A 21398-nucleotide genomic window follows, 5' to 3' on the forward strand; every position below is an offset into this window, starting at 1 on the left:
CTAAGAGATGTCAGAGAACTACTAATAGACTGGTGTAAACAGCTCTTCATTGCCTGATATATTTTGAATTCATTGTTTCATTTATAGATAACTGTAATGTTAGGGCTGGGCAGTTTAGGTCCAAATGTAAAGCCTATGTTTGGGGACTTCAGGAGGATATATGGAAGAAGTCATGGATTATTAGAAGTGAAAATAATTATTTTCAGCAAAGTGACAAAGCCCCCAAAAAAATTAACAATTTGAAAGTGCATGGGTTTTATGAATTTGGCTTATAAACATGATATTTGGTGCCGCCTTTATGCTATATGCATTTTAATTTGTAACATGACAGAAATTCAAATCATCTGAGTTTTCAGAAATGTAAACATAAAATGAGATCTCCCTTGGAACACAGTGTTTATTAATAGGTTGGTTGGCCTTTAGTATTCAGTTCAGTCCAACTACACAGGTCATCATTTTAGCCCAGACCCATTCCACTGAAGAGAGGGGGGGTGCACGAAAGCCTCAGTAGACTAGTGGAATGTCAATGGCATTATTGTCAGTGGTACTGTGGCACTGAGTCATAACGTGTGTTTGCAGCCATTTGTCGAGGCAGAGAGCGAAGTTCCCAATATTCTGTGGTAATGTTTAACAGACTTTTGGGATGATATGGTGCCCCACCACCACACTAGAGGAGATAGCAGCAGACTTGTCAGTAGTTTTCCTCAGCTCACAGCCTGTTGTGCAGCACCTGTCAGAAATTCACACTGAGGTAAGTGAGATGCTGTTGATGCTGTAAAAATGCTGTACTTCTTTCAACAGTAAATTCACCCAGTTAACATGACTGTATGGGGTATAAAGTTATGTGGTACGGTACATTGAGATTAGAATCACATTATTACCACATAATTAATGCTCTCCGTGATAATTACCATAACATGTGTTGAACATGTTGAATAGAGATTGTGTTATTGAGATGTTTGTAGTACATTTATTGATTTGTATCTCTTAAATACATTTGTGATTGGTCTATCTCAATGAGGTTTTATCTCCACAAGCTGTAATGCAGGAATATCGTTTGATCCTTGCCAGTAGGCTCAAGTTCAGGTTGTTGGAAATTAAATTACTCAGAAGGAGAATTGGAGTGGGGGGGGGGTGTTAGGGATCTGTTTGTCTTAACCTATTGAGATGCTTAAGTTGAAAACAAAATTAAAAAAAGACTTGAATCACGCTTGAATCATGTAGATTTTTCTCAGTACATTCAAATCACAGGTGGTAGGTGTTTACATTTTAAGTTCATTACATAGTTGTTTGACAGTATTACATAGTTAAGCACTCTTTGTGAGAACAAACGGTTTTTAGAAAATTATCAAGGTGACTGTCAAAATGGTGTGCATAACAATAACCCACTGTCATGTACAATTGTGTATTGACTAAAGGTCACAAATTCATTTTATAGCTCAACATTTTCTCTGTCTGCTGAGCTTAGAGCAATGGCTTAACTGTTCTCTGAGCAGTATGAGCAACCTCATCTCCTTGATACTTCTGGCCTATGTGATTCAAGGTAAGACTTCCATACCAACTTGGGCTATCATATATCAGAATGTAACTATCAGAAGCAATATGCCTGCATATCCCCTCTATTAGGATGTGCTTGATCACTGACCTCTTAGTATTAAACCCACAGGAACACTAATTAACTTCCTAATGATTGATGTGCTCTGCACAATTCATTTCCTCAAAATGTCTGTCTCTGTTAGTGGTAAGATATAGTGGTCAGGACCAAGAGTGTCACTGAATCCCACCTCAAGTTAGAGCTTGAATATATTAATTACATCATTCCACCATTCAGAGGTATCAGGTACATAATCTGCTCTATATAAACGTATTCTTCTGACTTAATCCTCTAAATGGTTATATTTATCACAGCTAACAGATTTATCACTGCACAAACATATCCCCAGATTACTTCGAAATGTGTCTTAGACATTTTATATTCCAAAATTGCACCAGACCCAGTAATAATCTCTCTAGTCCCTGTTACTCCTTCAACGATCAATGGAAATAAGCAGTGAAGCCCAAACGAAATATAATTGGAGGATTGCTTTTCTGATAGAGGAAAGCAACAAAATACATGTCACAGCAGCGTATATACTGCATCTTCTCTTCCTACAACCTATTCAGATCATAATTTTTTAGCAAGGTACACAACTTTGTGGGTTATTACATGTAAAAAGCCACTAGCCGTTTAAAGGTTACTGTGGGCCTGAAAACAGTCAAACAATCCCTGTTTCTCAATTCGAAAACAGATATGGGCGGTGCCTTTTTTGGTTGGTCAATGACGTTAAGAAGCTACTGTCACTCCTCAGATATTATTATAGTGTGTGTGAACTGGTTGAACTGCTGCTCACTCAGTATCAGTATATTTATACGTCACTTTCACATGATTATTTTTTTGACACAAGCTGTCGGGCTCAATAAGAAATGGCACTGTTGTAAAACATCTTGAACTTCAACAGTATTTGGACAGTGACACACAGATATAGCAATGCTAGCAAACCCCAGAATGAGCATCACAACATGTCTCATAAAATGCCGGTTTTAAAATTGAATTTGTTTTATTATAAATAGATCAAATGTCTTAATGCTTTTGTTCCATATCTTTCAACTTCTTGATTGAATTCTGATATGTAATCAATCTATCCTTCTTCTGGGATGGCATAAGTGCGATTCGTTTCCCATGAATGATCACCTTCATCGTGTCTCACTAATGACCACTTTCACTGCCTCCCATGAATGACTACTTTCATCACATTCTACAAAATTCTAGGTGTTTTTATTTAAAAGAGCTTCATTTATCTTATCGTGTTTTTCTGCATGATATGTGTCTCTTGGGAGGAATATGGCTTGGATCTTCTATTTTATTTCCGTATTTCTGTAATGGCCTCGTTTCTCTTCTTGTTCATGTAATTCACAATAAGGGACACCACCATAAGCTAATTTGTTATTAAGTTGCATTGTGATTGTACATCAAGACATTATTAAGACCCCGGTAACTAATAACATTTAAGCCCTAAACATTTGGGTACAAAACCTCAACAAAGGAACAGCAAACAAACCTCCAAACAACCTTTACAACTCACCCTGAGCAAGTGTAGAATAGGTCAATCCACACAGTGTGGAGACGAGATCCTTCTCCCTCTAAACCAGAGGTCTCAAACCGGTTCCACGGAGGGCCATGTGTCTGCAGGTTTTTGGGTTTTCCTTTAAATTGGTTCCCAGTTCAGACCTAAACAACCCAGTGGGGGTAGAAACGAACCAATTAGTGACCTAATTAGTCAGTTAAGTATAAGGTGAGAGTGAAAACCTGCAGACACTCTGCCCTCTGTGGACCTCTGCTCTAAACACTAGCTATGCCCAGTGTCAGAATTACTGCCGATCTCATTTATTATAGTCACTTTTCTTATTTTCAAGAGTCACTTCAGTCATGAGTTGATATTAAATGTTGTTGAAGATGAAGGAATTCTACTATTGTGTTTGCATCATAACCATCGCCTCAAAAACTGTATAGGCTTTAAATTGTATAACTGATCAGTCAGGGAATGGGGGCACAGGAGTTTTGCAGTTGGCTCTGTGCTTACCAGGCATTTTTTGTGTTTGTCCGAATGTTTGATTGTCTGATAAAGCACCATGTAGCTGCTTGCTAGTTACCTGAGACAATTTCACCTTGCAGTCACTGAAACTGAACTATACTAAGGTATGGGTACCACTGCAGAGTCATTGTTGCATTCCCTATTGCATGTTTATGACTAAACAATAAAAGCTACAGCATTAACAGGCAAAGCACAATCACCTATATGCAAGAGCATCTGTTGTCCCTCCAACATAAAGGAAGCAAAACTTTAAATGGGCAAGAAACCTTACGTAGGAAATATCTCAGGTACTCAGAATAATTTGGTAGCAAATAATATTTGAAACCATAACTGCAGATGTCTTCTGGTCATTTATGCTAGTAGTCTAATCGTACATATGGCCCCTTTAAAGCAGTTTCTGCAGCGAAAGATGGCCACATGTGACAGCTTTCCCTGCACTGCTGAGCATCCAGTGCTTAATACACCCAACATGTAATTGTGGTACACTTACTGTTATGGATGTCTGATTGATTTGTTCTGATTGATTTGTCAGCCTCATGATGGCCAGCTTGAAAATATGTCACAGTACCTTTTGAGTTTTAATGTATTTACTGTAGGTATTCGTGTTAGAAGTAGGTTTGTGTTAGGGAACCTAAAATCATATTTTTAAATGCATCATACAAGAGATAATTGATTTAAAATATAATGAATTGGGAATGTATCACTCTATAAGGATTTTATCAACACATAACCCAGTGTGACCCACATTCCACAACACCCATACTCCTTACGACCATGTTTCTATGTCTGTCCCTCTCAGTGGTGGAGTCCTTGATGGAGTTAAAGCCCAGAACCATTACAGTGCTGCGAGGTGACTCGGCCCGGCTAACTTGCAGCACCACTGAGCAGTGGGAGGTGATGGTGTGGCTCCTCAACGGTAGTGCAGTGTTGACAATATCATTCCAGTTCGGTATGCTCTCCAACAACCCCAACATGACTGCAGTGAATTGCTCCACCAATCAGCTTTCCTCCTGGGAATTTTTCCTGATAAGTGCCCAGCGCAGCCACCAGGGACAGGTGACCTGTGATCTCCAAAATATCCACAGGGAAACTGCTAATCTATTCATTCAAGGTTTGTGTACATTTCTTATTTGGCTGTCCTTGAGGGGGCTGCCTACTGGCAGGTTGACAGGATTCAGTATGGCAGAGAAACAAAAGTGCCACTGTTACTACTTTCAAGGTTTTTCAAGAAATAATTTTAACGGCCAGTTGTGGAATAACGTATGACAGTTTGCGCCATGAAGCAAAATCTAATGCTGGTTATAAGTAAGTTTGTAACATGCTTGCGTTCTAATGAAGTAAAACTAATGTTGTGAACATGATTTATCGTACTGGTCATTGTTTAATTTACATTGAGCAATCTAAAGAATATGACATGGTGTCAAAAGTGCATGAAAGTCGTCTTTTTGAAGATGTTAGCCTTTGGCTTCCTGTTGAGGCTAAGGTAAATAATTTGGACACTGACACAATTTTCATAATTTTGGCTCAGCACGCCACCACAATGGATTTGAAATGAAACAACCAAGATGCAATTGAAGTGCAAACTTTCAGCTTTAATTCAAGGTGTTGATCAGATGACTGACTAGGCCATTGCAGAATATTCCACTTCTTTGCCTTAAAAAACTCCTGGGTTGCTTTTGCAGGATGTTTTGGGACATTGTCTATCTGTAAAGTGAAGTGCTGTCCAATCAACTTCGCTGAATCTGAGCAGACAAAATATCCCTATACACTTCAGAGTTCATCCAGCTGCTTCTGTGTTCTGTCACATCATCAATAAACACTAGTGATCTAGTGCCATTGGAAGCCATGCAAGCCCATGCCATCACACTGCCTCCACCATGTTTTACAGATGATGTGGTATGCTTTAAATCATGAGCGGTTCCAAGCCTTCTCCATACTTTTTTTCTTCCTATCATTCTGGAACAGGTTAATCTTAGTTTCATCATTCCAAAGAATGCGGTTCCAGAACTGAGCGGTGTTTTTTGGCAAATAATTTTATTTTGGCAAAGTCTAATCTGATCTTTCAATTCTTGAGGCTTACGAATGGTTTGCACCTTGTGGTGAACCCTCTGTATTTACTCTTGTGAAATCTTCTCTTCATGGTAGACTTGGATAATGATATGCCTACCTCCTGGAGAGTGTTCTTCACTTGGCTGGATGTTGTGAAGGGTTTTTTCTTTACCATGGAAACAGCTGTCCATGAAACAGCTTTTGAGTCAATTGTTGAATTACTTTTGGTTCCTTGAAAAAGAGGCTACATACTAAAGAGCTGTAATTCCTAAACCCTTCCTCCAATCTGTATGTGAATACCCTGAAATTAAAGCTGAGAGAATGCACTTTAAACCCATATCCATTGTGTAACTGTAACTTTAATATAATTTGGTAAACTGCCCAAATAACAAAACTTGTGTCAATTATTGCTGGATGTAGCTGTAAATGGACTTGTCTCTCTGAATTAGTCCTATCGTACATACCTATATGTTAACATACAACAAAAATCACTAAACGCAGACCTTATTGCTCTTAGAATTTCTAAACATAATACTGTAAAACGGGAGGTTGGACCTTTTCTCATAGGAGGTCCACAATTATTATTTTTATGGAATAATGTGCTGATTCATCTGAGAAACGTGCACTCTATCCCAAAGTTTAAAGCTACGATTGGACTGCTTCCGATCTTAGCGCTGTACCATCTGGGGTTTGCCGTTAACGGCAGTGAAGTAGTTGGCAGTGCAAGTACGGCCATAGCTGGGTGCTGACCAATCATGGGAATTATTTACGGTGTCCTGGAATTTCTTCAGTTTTGTTGAATCAATAAATGTTGGAGTTTTGATTCATAATGGTGATAAGGAGATAATGAATAAATTACTATTTATAAAGAGATACTCTCCCTCCAAAATGAGATAATATTCTTCTGTCAATTACATTGTTTTATTTTCATTTAATTTCTCATTCACTGACATCAAGTATCTTGACCTATTTTCTGATGTTCAGATTCAAAGAAACACAATTTGATTATCTTTCTGATCTTACATGCAATGTAATTTTTTTGTGAAATTAAAGCTTCAATTATTAATGTGTGTGAACAAATTGCATAGATCGAATGAACATATTTTTACTGGACCAATTACCCAGTTATAGTGCTTCTTTCATATAAATTTGCTGAGTTCAAGACTGTCAAATCCTCCTGGCATGCCCACAATCTCTACGCAATGCTTATGTGGCTAACCTGATTGTTGTGCATAATCAAAATTCATTATCAAAAGTCTTTACTGAAGAGTTTGCTGTAGCTGCAAATACCTTGTAAAGTGTGTTGTAATCTTGGATGAGAAGATGCTCTGGGAAAACAATACATGTTTAAAGTGTAAATGGAAAAATACACTGTGCAAGAATCTCTATTTCAATTCAATTTGATTGATCCTGCTTGTATATTTACAAACCCGATTCCAAAAAAGTTGGGACACTGTACAATTGTGAATAAAAACAGAATGCAATGATATGGAAGTTTCAAATTTCAATATTTTATTCAGAATACAACATAGATGACATATCAAATGTTTAAACTGAGAAAATGTATCACTTTAAGGGAAAAATAAGTTGATTTTAAATTTCATGGCATCAACACATCTCAAAAAAGTTGGGACAAGGCCATGTTTACCACTGTGTGGCATACCCTCTTCTTTTTATACTGAGGAGACAAGTTGCTCAAGTTTATGAATAGGAATGTTGTCCCATTCTTGTCTAATACAGGCTTCTAGCTCAACTGTCTTAGGTCTTCTTTGTCGCACCTTCCTCTTTATGATGCGCCAAATGTTTGGGTGAAAGATCTGGACTGCAGGCTGGCCATTTCAGTTGCCGGATCCTTCTTCTATGCAGCCATGACATTGTAATTGATGTAATATGTGGTCTGGCATTGTCATGTTGGAAAATGCAAGGTTGTCCCTGAAAGAGACGACGTCTGGATGGGAGCATATGTTGTTCTAGAACTTGGATATAACTGTCAGCATTGATGGTGCCTTTCCAGATGTGTAGGCTTCCCATGCCACATGCACTCATGCAACCTCATACCATCAGAGATGCAGGCTTCTGAAATGAGTGGTGATAACAACTTGGGTTGTCCTTGTCCTCTTTAGTTCGGTTGACATGGGGTCCCAGTTTTCCGAAATGAACTTCAAATTTTGATTAGTCTGACCACAGAACACTTTTCCACTTTGCCACAGTCCATTCTAAATGATCCTTGGCCCAGAGAAAACGCCTGCGCTTCTGGATCCTGGATACGGCTTCTTTTTGTAGTTTTAGCTGGCAACGGCGAATAGCACGGTGGATTGTGTTCACCGACAATGTTTTCTGGAAGTATTCCTGAGCCCATGTTGTGATTTCCATTACAGTATCATTCCTGTATGTGATGCAGTACCGTCTGAGGGCCCAAAGATCACAGGCATCCAGTATGGTTTTCCGACCTTGATCCTTACGCACAGAGATTATTCTAGATTCTCTGAATCTTTGGATGATATTATGCACTGTAGATGATAACTTCAAACTCTTTGCAATTTTTCTCTGAGAAACTCCTTTCTGATATTGCTCTACTATTTTTCGCAGCATCATTGGGGGAATTTGTGATCCTCTGCCCATCTTGACTTCTGAGAGACACTGCCACTCTGAGGCTCTTTTTATACCCAATCATGTTGCCAATTGACATAATAAGTTGCAAATTGGTCCTCCAGCTGTTCCTTATCTGTACATTTAAATTTTCCGGCCTCTTATTGCTACCTGTCCCAACTTTCTTGGAATGTGTAGCTCTCATGAAATCCAAAATGAGCCAATATTTGGCATGACATTACAAAATGTCTCAATTTCAACATTCGATATGTTATCTAAATTCTATTGTGAATTAAATATAAGTTTGAGATTATTCCATTCCTTTTTTACTCACAATTTGTACAGTGTCCCAACTTTTTTGGAATCAGGTTTGTAAAATATGTTGTATCTTTACACAGTTCTAGTTGTAAGATACCTATACATATCTTTCTGGTACCACTAGCCTGGGAAATGTATACAAAAAGCCTTTGTTCACTTAGTTATACAGTGGGGAGAACAAGTATTTGATACACTGGCGATTTTGCAGGTTTTCCTACTTACAAAGCATGTAGAGGTTTGTAATTTTTATCATAGGTACATAGGTATGCGGAATCTAAAACAAAAATCCAGAAAATCACATTGTATGATTTTTAAATAATAATTTGCATTTTATTGCATGACATAAGTATTTGATCCCTTCTGTTCTCCACTCATTACCTGTATTAACTGCACCTGTTTGAACTCGTTACCTGTATAAAAGACACCTGTTCACACACTCAATCAAACAGACTCCAACCTCACCACAATGGCCAAGACCAGAGAGCTGTGTAAGGATATCGGGGATAAAATTGTAGACCTGCACAAGGCTGGGCTACAGGACAATAGGCAAGCAGCTTGGTGAGAAGGCAACAACTGTTGGTGCAATTATTAGAAAATGGAAGAAGTTCAAGATGATGGCCAATCTCCCTCGGTCTGGGGCTCCATTCAAGATCTCACCTCGTGGGGAATCAATGATCATGAGGAAGGTGAGGGATCAGCCCAGAACTACATGGCAGGACCTGGTCAATGACCTGAAGAGAGCTGGGACCACAGTCTCAAAGAAAACCATTAGTAACACACTACGCCGTCATGGATTAAAATCCTGCAGCGCACGCAAGCTCCCCCTTGCTCAAGCCAGTGCATGTCCAGGCCCGTCTGAAGTTTGCCAATGACCATCTGGATGATCCAGAGGAGGAATGGGAGAAGGTCATGTGGTCTGATGAGACAAAAATAGAGCTATTTGGTCTAAACTCCACTTGCCATGTTTGGAGGAAGAAGAAGGATGAGTACAACCCCAAGAACACCATACCAACCGTGAAGCATGGAGGTGGAAACATTCTTTGGGAATGCTTTTCTGCAAAGGGGACAGGACGACTGCACCGTATTCAGGGGAGGATGGATGGGGCCATGTATTGCGAGATCTTGGCCAACTACCTCCTTCCCTCAGTAAGAGCATTGAAGATGGGTTGTGGCCGGGTCTTCCAGCATGACAACGACCCGAAACACACAGCCAGGGCAACATAGGAATGGCTCCGTAAGAAGCATCTCAAAGTCCTGGAGTGGCCTAGCCAGTCTCCAGACCTGAACCCAATAGAAAATCTTTGGAGGGAGCTGAAAGTCTGTATTGCCCAGTGACAGCCCCGAAACCTGAAGGATGTGGAGAAGGTCTGAATGGAGGAGTGGGCCAAAATCCCTGCTGCAGTGTGTGCAAACCTGGTCAAGAACTCTGTAATTGCAAACAAAGGTTTCTGTACCGAATATTAAGTTCTGCTTTTCTGATGTATCAAATACTTATGTCATGCAAAAAAATGGAAATTAATTACTTAAAAATCATTCAATGTGATTTTCTGGATATTTGTTTTAGATTCCGTCACTCACAGTTGAAGTGTATCTATGATAAAAATTTGACTTCTACATGCTTTGTAAGTGTGAAAACCTGCAAAATCACCAGTGTATCAAATACTTCTCCCCACTGTGGATATTGCATGGGTAGGATAGTCAATAAAAATCTAATTTCCAAACCACACGCTGTATAATGTTAGAGCTGAGAGACCATTCGGCATGTTATCAGCACACAGTTCAAAAGCGAACATCCTTGATGGTATGGGGGTGCATTAGTGCACACGGTAATGGGGAGACTTGCACATCTGTTAAGGCCCTCTTAATGCAGAACAATATATACAGGTTTTGGAGCAACATATGCGGCCATCCAGCCAACGTCTTTTTCAGGGAAGGGCTGTTTTTATTTCAGCAAGACAATCCCAAACCACGTTCTGTATGTATTACAACAGCATGGCTCTGCAGTAATAGAGTCTGGGTGGTAAACTGGCCTGCCTGCAGTCCAGACCTGTCACCTACTGAAAACATTTGGCACATTATGAAACAAAAAATATGGAAAGCAACGTTTAATCTGAAAGAAGTATTGGGATCTGCTCAAATCTGAAGTATTGTGTGTGTCTGTGTGTTTTTGATTGTGTTGAACATCACTATTTCCCTCTCAATCTCAATTACTAAAGGCATGCTCACTTGTCTTTGATTTACATCAAAGTGAGTTCATACATAGTTCTAGCTCATACAACCGGTTCTGTTGATGTTCAATAATTGCAGATTGGTTTGTTTTTGTGAATAGTGTGTGTAGGTGTTTCTGGGTGATTTCACGAATGCTTTGCATGCCATATGTAATGTACTGATGTGTGTTTATCTTTGTTTATGTGCATGCATGTGTTGGTGTGTCTACAAACAGTATGTGTGTAAATGTTTTGTGTGGGCGTGTTTGCATCACATTTAAATAAGACAATTAGAGCTGAGGGGTGAGAAGAGCATATTGTCAGCCTCTAGTATGGATTTGTGGTTCTCCTCCATTGGAATATTTTGACCACCGGGCCACAAATTAGCAGTAGAGTTGCTGACTGTTAACTGGAAAACGCCAAGATGCACAATTCATTCAAAGGCTTTGTCATGGTCGAGAGATCCACACTGGAGGGCTTGATCCACCATGCATTATTGTTAATGGGTACATATGTCAGGGATAATTTGTAGCTCTGGCAATAAAGGAGTCCTTATGTAATATATTAAAGACAATGGTTCATTGCGGTTCCCTTCCTTTTGCATGAATGACTTTATTCAGGTTTTTTGCTGAGCTCTCAGTTTGAAGCAGAGCCAAATTAGTTAAATGATGAGAGGAGAAGGAAATATTTGAATATCCTTTAAGATGTAGGATTCATTAAGTGACGACTTGCCTCATGTTGTGGATAACAACAGTATACTTCTTGTTTATTAAAGCTGCTGTAGCCTACAGTACATTTTTCGTCACCATCACAACCCATGTGCTGCATCAAAACAGCAATCATATCAGTATTGTCCATATTGCGTGATTGTTTCTGTCCGTGGACACTGTCAACCCATGGGCCCCATGAATCACATCCACCTTTCCTCTCATTAGCGACATCCCCGGATCTAACTTCTTCCCACACAATTCCTACATATTACATTTACCGTTACAAAAAAAAGAAATTGAGCCCGAACAAGGGACTTCTTCAGGATCTCGGCTCTTGGGTTCTTCCAAGTACTCAGAAAAAAGAGACTGTCGTTAGAGATATGGAGAATTTTTCGAATATGACTACGATATGAGTCCTACTTTCTATAATTAGTACACAGTTTTTGCCATGTGACCATATATTCATCAAGAACTCATCTTTTCTAACTGGCATTAATGAAGAGAGGCACATTTCTGTTTACAGTGACAATCAAAGCAAATTCATATGGCCTAAGATTATCATACGTGTTGGCAAATAACCACGGCATAAAAACATGAATTTTTGGGCTAAAGATTAGCCCTCACTTGCTAAGCGTACACTTTCTTTTCTGATCTAATTGTTCAAAATGACTGGATTAGAATTGGGTGGCAGTATAAATGTAAATGTAAATAAATAACAATAGCCTACGCCAAATAGGAAATAGTTTCAGGGGAAGGGACTTGCCCAATAATGACAATATTGAACAGATGTTATGCGTAGACCATCAGTGTGTGCCAAAAGCTTTCTATCCCAAGAAACCTAGTTTTCTATCCCAAGAAATCCCAGAAATGTTTAGGTATAGGGAATGATATAAGAGGGATAATATTTGTTTGGGTACAAATGGCAATTTGTAAGTGGCATTCTAGATGTGCAACCACAGAATGGCATTCTAGATGTGCAGAGATAGCAGCACTAAGGTCCTTGAGGTAGACATGTGCGTAACAACTGTACAAATGCAAGCACAGTGGCAATTCTAAATTTAAATGTGCAAAGAGGCAAATTGAATGTACAAGGTGCATGTGCAACTGAAATGCAGGGATAGCAGCGGTGAGATTCCGGAGGTAGACATGTACCTGCAACAAATGAAAAACTTCCATTATCAGGCTTTGCAAGGCAGTGTCAGAGAAGTACAAAGGAGTAGCGCAACAAGGGCCTGAGAGGCGCGGGGGGTATGGTAAGTGATGGGTCACAGAGTTCTCTGGGTCACAGAGTTCAACAGGGTTACAGTGGATTGGAAGAATCTGTTCCTGAGCTTGCTGGTGTGGGACCAAAGAGACCTGTACTGCCTACCTGATGGTAGGAGGGTAAACACTTTGTAGCATGGGTGTGAAGGGTCCCTGATGATCCTGTGTGCCCTGTGCAGACACCGCTTGCGTTGGAGGTCTGCGATGGCAGGAAGCTGGGCACCAGTGATGTGCTGGGCGGTTTTCACCACCTGTTGCAGGGCCTTCTGGTTGGCTGTGGAGCAGCTGCTAAATCATACTGTGGCACAGTAGGTCAGAATGCTCTCGATTGTGCAGCGGTAAAAGTCAACAAGGATCCTGGAGGACAGGCGAGCTTTCTTCAGCCTTCTCAAAAAGTACAGGTGCTGCTGTGTCTTTTTGGCCAGAGCTGAGGTGTTGAGGGTCCAGGAGAGGTCCTCGGAGATGTGGACACAAAGGAATTTTAAGCTGGACACGCTCCACCTCAGTACCATCAATGAGGATTGGGGTGTGGCTGCAGCTTTTAGACTTCCTGTAAACCACAATGAGTTCCTTGGTTTTCTTTGCGTTGAGTTCTAGGTTGTTGTCAGCGTACCATGCCGCCAGGCGCATTAAATCTTCCCTGTAGACTGACTTGTCATTGTCACTAATCAAGGACACGATTATGGATACAAGTATAATGAGATCAGCCCACCCATACTCAGATTAGTGAGAATTTCTCAATCCTCTATCCATCAACACATTCATTGAAATAGCAACCTTAAATACAATGACATGAAGAAGAAATTACCTGGACCGACCAAGGACAATAGGCGCCCGTACTGCTAACATAGAATCCTTTAGAAAACTTTGCAGTGTATAATAAATAAAGTATCTTATTAGGAACAGGGGATCCAACATTGTGCACAGAACAATAAAGGCTTTCAAATGTCTAATTTACATAGACATGTCATTTGGTTCAAAGTAACAAAATGTCTATAAATATCTTATTGTCTATAGCAATTCTCTCCTGCACCCTCTCTCTTTCACTTTGCCACACAAAAGACTTCACAAGATAAGTGACTAAGTATTTGGCTGCCAGTGTATAAGATACAGAAAGAAGCTTCATTCTTTCATCAACCAAATGAGACCTGGAGGCTCACAATCAATAATTTAGGAAGATAGCTTGATAAGTGAGCACTGGTCAATTGCAATCAAAGAAACCCTAACCATCTCAGCCAGGATTCTGTTGACACACACACACTATACAGCCAAAAGTATGTGGACAGGTGTTTCAGCCAAACCCATTGCTCACAGGTATATCAAATCTAGCACACTGCCATGAAATCTCCATAGACAAACATTGGCAGTACAAAGGGTCGTACTGAAGAGCTCAGTAACTTTAAACGTGGCACTGTCATAGGATGCCACCTTTGCCACAAGTCAGTTTGTGAAATTTCTGCCCTACTAGATCTTCCCCGGTCAACTGTAAGTGCCTATAATAGTGAAGTAGAAGCATCAAAGAGCAACAACAGCCCTGCCAAGCAGTGGTAGACCACACAAACTCACAGAGCGGGGTCACTGAGTGCTGAAGCGCGTAGCGCATAACAATCGCTTAAAATCTGTTGCATCGCTCACCACAGAGTTCGTAACTGCTTCTGGATATCTGCATCAGCAAAAGTGTGCTGATGCTTCGGGAGTTTCAGGAAATGGGTTTCCATGGCCGAGCAGCTGTACTTTGGCGTGGTGTTAAGGACTGAACTCTGGAGTGATGAATTATGCTTCACTATCTGGCAATCAGATGGATGAATCTGTGTCTGACAGATACCAGGAGAACGCCACCTACTGGAATGCATAGTGCCTACTGTGAAGTTCGGTGGAAGAGGGATAATGGTCTGGGGCTGTGTTTCAGGGCTTGGGCTAGGCTCCATAGTTCCAGTGAAGGGTAATCTTAATGCTACAGAATACAAAGACAATTGTATTATAGTAATCATTTTATTTGTTTAGCACTTTTCTAGTACAGTTACACAAAGTGATTTATTCACAATATACAGTAGGGCAAAAAAGTATTTAGTCAGCCACCAATTGTGCAAGTTCTCCCACTTAAAAAGATGAGAGAGACCTGTAATTTTCATCATAGGTACACTTCAAATATGAGAGACAAAATGAGAAAAAGAAATCCAGAATATCACATTGTAGGATTTTTTATGAATTTATTGGTAAAGTCCTCTGTAAAATAAGTATTTGGTCACCCACAAACAAGCAAGATTTCTGTCTCTCACAGACCTGTAACTTCTTCTTTAAGAGGCCACTCTGTCCTCCACTCATTACCTGTATTAAGGGCACCTGTTTGAACTTGTTATCAGTATAAAAGACACCTGTCCACAACCTCAAACAGTCACACTCCAAACTTCACTATGGCCAAGACCAAAGAGCTGTCAAAGGACACCAGAAACAAAATTGTACACCTGCACCAGGCTGGGAAGACTGAATCTGCAATAGGTAAGCAGCTTGATGTGAAGAAATCAACTGTGGGAGCAATTATAAGAAAATGGAAGACATACAAGACCAAAGTAACAAAGGCTACCATCAGTAACACACTACGCCGCCAGGGACTCAAATCCTGCAGTGCCAGACGTGTCCCCCTGCTTAAGCCAATAGATGTCCAGGCCCATCTGAGGTTTGCTAGAGAGCATTTGGATGGTCCAGAAGTGGATTGGGAGAAAGTCATATGGTCAGATGAAACCAAAATATAACTTTTTGGTAAAAACTAAACTTGTCGTGTTTGGAGGAGAAAGAATGCTGAGTTGCATCCAAAGAACACCATACCTACTGTGAAGCATGGGGGTGGAAACATCATGTTTTGGGGCTGTTTTTCTGCAAAGGGACCAGGACGACTGATCTGTGTAAAGGAAAGAATGAATGGGGCCATGTATCGTGAGATTTTGAGTGAACACCTTCTTCCATCAGCAAGGGCATTGAAGATGAAACGTGGCTGGGTCTTTCAGCATGACAATGATCCAAAACACACCGCCCGGGCAAAGAAGGAGTGGCTTCGTAAGAAGCATTTCAAGGTCCTGGAGTGGCCTAGCCAGTCACCAGATCTCAACCCAATAGAAAATCTTTGGAGGGAGTTGAAAGTCTGTGTTGCCCAGCGACAGCCCCAAAACATCCCTGCTCTAGAGGAGATCTGCATGGAGGAATGGGCCAAAATACCAGCAACAGTGTGTGAAAACCTTGTGAAGACTTACAGAAAACGTTTGACCTCTGTCATTGCAAACAAAGGGTATATAACAAAGTATTGAGATTAACTTTTGTTATTGACCAAATACTTATTTTCCACCATAATTTACCAATACATTCATTAGAAATCCTACAATGTGATTTTCTGGATTTTTGATAGTTGAAGTCTCTCATAGTCATCTCTCATAGTTGAAGTGTACCTATGATGAAAATTACAGGCATCTCTCATCTTTTTAAGTGGGAGAACTTGCACAATTGGTGACTGACTAAATACTTTTTTGCCCCACTGTAAACAGAAATAGAATTACATAAACAAATAAAAAAAGTAAAAACAATAAACAAAATATACAATATTTGTAAAAGCCATCCTATAAAAAAATTGTTTTTAGGTAAGATTTAAAAGAATGCACTGACGTAGCGTCTCTGACATTCTGTGCAATGGTGGTCCAGAGTCTAGGGACCCGTATAGCAAAGGCCCGTATAGCAAAGGCCCCATTCCCTTTAGTTTTCAGTCTAGACTTCCGGAACAGCCAGAAGACCTTTTTCAGCTGATCTGAGAGGCCTAAATGTGCAGTATGGGTTTAGCATGTCACTAATGTAATCAGGTGCCTGGCCATGTAGTACCTTAAAAGTGATAAGTAAAATTTTTAAATCTACTTTAAACTTCACCAGTAACCAATGTAGAGTTGCCAACACTGGGGTTAAATGAAACCTTGATTTAGTGCTTGTCTGGCAGCTGAATTCTGTACAACCTGGAGTTTACCTAGGGACTTATTGTTGAGGCATGTAAACAAATCATTATAATATTCTAGGCGTGATGAAAAAGAAGCATGTATAATTTTCTCAGTGTCCTCAAAAGATAAAACCGATCGTACTTTGGCAATGTTTCTAAGTTGGTAAAATCATGACTGCACCTGTTTTTTTGCATTCTATTCAAATTGTAAATCTGGATCCAAGAAAACTCCCAAATTTCTGGCCGCAGGCACAATATTATTAGCTAGCGATCCTAGAGCCAACCGAACTTTATCCGAAATAGATGGGGGCCCAAAAATTTAAACTTTGGTTTTATTAGTGTTTAACTGAAGACAATTATTGGACATCCAGTTTGTAACGTCTTCCAGGCAATTACGCAGAACACACCACTTGCTCAAGTAATTTGGCTTAACCGACATATACAAGGGCGTATCATCTGCATAACAATGAAAAGAAATGTCATGCTGCCGAATTATACTCTCTAATGGAAGCATATACAGAGAAAACAGGATTGGTCCCAGGATTGGACCCTGCGGAACATCACATATGACAAGCACAGAGGAAGACATATAATTGTTAATGGACACTACAAATGCCCTATTTGACAAATATGACTTGAACCAATCTGGTGCAATGCCTGAGATCCCAACCCAGTTTCTAAGTCTGTCAATTAAAATGTTGTGGTCTATTGTATCGAAAGCTGTACTAAGATCCAGTTACAACAAGATAGAACATTCTCCAGAGTCAGCATTCAGCAACAAGTAATTTGTAACCTTAACAAGAACAGTTTCAGTACTGTGTTTTTGACAAAAGTCTGACTGGAATTTCACAAAAATGTAATTTTAGACAATTGGGTGCTTCCTACTTTGTGGTAATGGTTTGAGGAATGCCCTTTCCTGATCCAACATGAATGTGCCCCTCTACACAAAGCGGGTCCATAAAGACAGGGTTTGACAAGATTGGTGTGTAGGAACTCGAGTGGCCTGCACAGTGCCCTGTCCTCAACCCCACTGAACTCCTTCGGGATTTTTGGGGATTTTTTATTTTACCAGGAAAGGACTCTTAAAAATCTCTTTTACAGGAATGTCCTGGCCAAGACAGGCATCCACAAACAAAAAATGTATTTAAAACACGCAACACAAACATAGGGAAATCGAAATACAGCAACTATACCATCCAGTGACAATAAATAACCAAATAAATACAAAGATATTAAAAAAGATGCACAATTTGAAAAGCACTGACAACTAGATTGGTTGTCCTCCAATATTTACAATTTATCTTTAAAAATACCCAGTGCTACAAGCTCCTGCATTTTTAGGTCAGATTGAAGACCAATCCATGCAGTAGAAGTGGCAACCATAAATGCTTTTTTGCCCATCTGTGTGTACAGTGTGAAATGATAGTAAATAGAGATCCTGTGAATGTAGCAATAGCTTTTAGAAAATGTTTTGCTAATAGGTTCACAAAGGTAGAATGGTGTCAAACCCAGAATAGCTATGTAAATTAAAAAGTACCAATGAGAAAGTCTACGTGTCAACAATGAGGGCCACAATTGGTAATGAACCTTACTTTTTGGCTGAATGGGCACAAATAATGAACTTAAAACCTTTTGGCTGAATGGGCACATATTTCCACAGAGACACTCCAAAATCTTGTTGAAAGCCTTCCCAGAAGAGTGGTGGCTGTTATAGCTGCAAGGGGGGGGGGGGGGGGGGGGGGGGGGGGGGGGGGGGGGGGGGGTTAAAACCATTAATGCCCATGGTTTTGGAATGAGATGTCCCACAAGCTGATATATGCTGCACAGTTCGGTCCGAAAATATTTGGACACTGACACATTTTTTATAATTCTTGCTCTCCATGCCACCACAATGGATTTGAAATGAAACAACCAAGATACAATTGAAGTGCAGAGTTTCAGCTTTAATTCAAGGGGTTGGACAAAAATATTGTATGAAACGTTTAGGAATTGCAAAAAAAATTATACAGAGATTATACAGAGACCCCTTATTTCAGGGGCTGAAATGTAATTGGACAAATGAACACAATCATGAATAAAATGTTCATTTATAATACTTTGTCACAAATCCTTTGCAGGCAATGACTGCTTGAAGTCTGGAACACATGGACATCACCAAACGCTGAGTTTCCTTCTTTGTGATGCTTTGCCAGGCCGTTACTGCAGCGGTCTTCAGTTGTTCTTTGTTCGTGGGCATTTCTGCGCTAAGTTTTTTTCAAGGGAAATGAATGCTCAATCGGATTGAGATCAGGTGATTGACTCGACCATTGCAGAATATTAAACTTCTTTGCCTTAAAAATGTCCGGGGTTGCTTTCACAGTATGTTTTGCGTCATTGTCCATCTGTAAAGTGAAATGCTCTCCAATCGACTTTGCTGAACTTGGCAGAATCTGAACAGACAATATAGCCCTACACACTTCAGAATTCATCCGGCTGCTTCTGTCTTCTGTCACATCATCAATAAACACTAGTGACCCAGTGCCATTGGAAGCCACGAATGCCCATGCCATCACACTGCCTCAGCTTTGTTTTACAGATGATGTGGTATGCTTCGGATCATGAGCCATTCCAAACCTTCTCTGTGATTTGTTCTTCCCATCATTCTGGTACAGGTTAATTTTAGTTTCATCTGTCCAAAGAATGCTGTTCCAGAACTGGGCTGTTTTTTTTTTTGATTTTTTTGGGAAAATCTAATCTGGCTTTTCTATTCTTGAGGCTTATATATGGTTTGCACCTTGTGTTGAACCCTATGTATTTGCTCTCATGAAGTTATCTCTTATAGTAGAACCATGGATAATGATATGCCTACATCCTGGAGAGTGTTCTTCACTTGGCTGGATGTTGTGAAGGAGTTTTTCTTTATCATGGAAAGGATCCTACAATCATCCACCAATGCTGTCTTCCGTGGATGTCCAGGCCATTTTGTGTTGCAGAGCTCACCAGTGCATTCTTTTTTTATCAGAATGTACCAAACTGTTGATTTGGCCACTCCTACGTTTCCTGCTATCTCTGGTGGATTTTTTTTTGCAGCTTAAAGATGGCCTGTTTCACTTGCATTGAGAGCTCCTTTGACCACATGTTGTGGGTTCACACCAACAGCTTCCAAATGCAAATGCAACACCTGGAATCAACTCCAGACCTTTTACCTGCTTGAAGTGAAGAAGAAATAACAAAGGAATAACCCACACCTGTCCAAGAAACAGCTTTTGAATAAATTGTCAAATTACTTTTGGTCTCTTGAAAAAGAGGGGACTACATATTAAAGAGCTGTAGTTCTTAAACCACTCTGGTTTGGATGTGTGTTACTATGTGTGTTACTGGTAAACAGCCAAAATAACAAAACATGTGTCAGTATCCAATTATTTCTGGACCTAACTGTAGGTGTGATGGTCAGGTGTCCACATACTTTTGGTCATATAGTGTATTATATATACTCATATGACATACTGAACTCAGCACATTTCTTTGATTGCCTAAACAGAAGTTTGCTTGTGACCTAACTTGCTAAATAGTACTCACACAATGGCAAATTAGCAAAATTGACTAAACTGTCAAAACTGCATAAACTACTCTTTATTTTACTTCCAGAAAGGGGTAACGTGGCCATCACAGGTGGAAACCAGACTGCAATGAGGGGGGAGGAAGTCCTATTTCAGTGCCTAGCTGTAGGCTGGTACCCAGCACCCAGTCTGACTTGGCTGGTGAATGGCAGAGAGGTGGACCAGGGTCAGTACAGCATCAGTACTGAACAACCTTTTGATGTGGATGGGTTCTATAACCTGCACAGTAACCTCAGCATCCAGGCTGCAGTAAGTTGTCATGTGGAGTGCCTTGCCACGGTGTCTGCCCTTCCCACGCCCCAGGCCAGCAGTGTGCGTCTGACTGTGGGTGAGAAACACAAGCACACACTCTTTCACACACTCTAGTGGGTTCTTTTTTTTTGTCATTAATGATCAATGAAAGCAGATTGTGGGGATTTGTTTTTGTTCCTCATATTGAGGTTGGTAGGAAGACTGTGGATTGGTCTTCATACATGTGTATCTACTTGTGTAGAATATCAGCAGCAGTATGCTATATTTATCCAAGACCACATATTTATCTTTAGCTAGTAGTGCAAAAAGGGACAGATTCACTCCTAAAGGACAATAACACTTAGAAATGTGATGAATTCTTATTCTCTGTGAGTTTTTTTAGTAATATCAGTAGATACAATCCTAAAAAGAATCCTTTAAATGTATTTGCGTGCACCTAGATTTGTCAGCTTAGTAGCAAGTGTGCTCTTTGTAAAAAAAAGTGTGCAATGGGTTCCTCAGGAATACCCAAGAAAAGAGAGAAGCCACAGAGACCAACAATCCCTTTAAAGGAGATACATAGTTCATTGGCTGGAAGTTGGGTAATGGTGTATCAGTCAACCATATCAACAGCTATGCTCAATACATGGCAATAAGAATCAGTTACCCAAAAAGTATGTCTTCGGTTTGACAGAGAAAGCATAAAAGTGACCTAACTTTGAGATGAGAGAAGGTTTTGTGGAGGCCAAGATATATGTTTTTGGCCAAACCTCAGTGTACTATGTATGGAGCAAAGATAAGACTGCCCATGCTGTGGATATGCTTCT

At 40.1% G+C, this 21398-nt stretch overlaps 1 protein-coding gene across 4 annotated transcripts in view; it reads left to right on the forward strand.

Moving 5' to 3' along the window:
- Nucleotides 1-170: 170 nt before the first annotated feature.
- igsf5b (immunoglobulin superfamily, member 5b) overlaps nt 171-21398 on the forward strand; it is a 35160-nt gene continuing 13932 nt past the window's right edge. For 2 of the 4 annotated variants that reach the window (XM_020047564.3, XM_020047578.3), the window contains exons 1-4: nt 171-751; nt 1439-1543; nt 4432-4743; nt 20369-20668. In XM_020047564.3, coding sequence (XP_019903123.1) covers nt 1498-1543; nt 4432-4743; nt 20369-20668 — 658 coding nt within the window. In that variant the 5' untranslated portion in view covers nt 171-751; nt 1439-1497. The remainder of the gene's footprint in view (nt 752-1438; nt 1544-4431; nt 4744-20368; nt 20669-21398) is intronic. The other 2 variants (XM_020047573.3, XM_020047584.3) reach the window with 2 other exon arrangements.

This window comes from Esox lucius, chromosome 1 (assembly GCF_011004845.1).
Source record: "Esox lucius isolate fEsoLuc1 chromosome 1, fEsoLuc1.pri, whole genome shotgun sequence".
Classification (NCBI taxonomy): domain Eukaryota; kingdom Metazoa; phylum Chordata; class Actinopteri; order Esociformes; family Esocidae; genus Esox; species Esox lucius.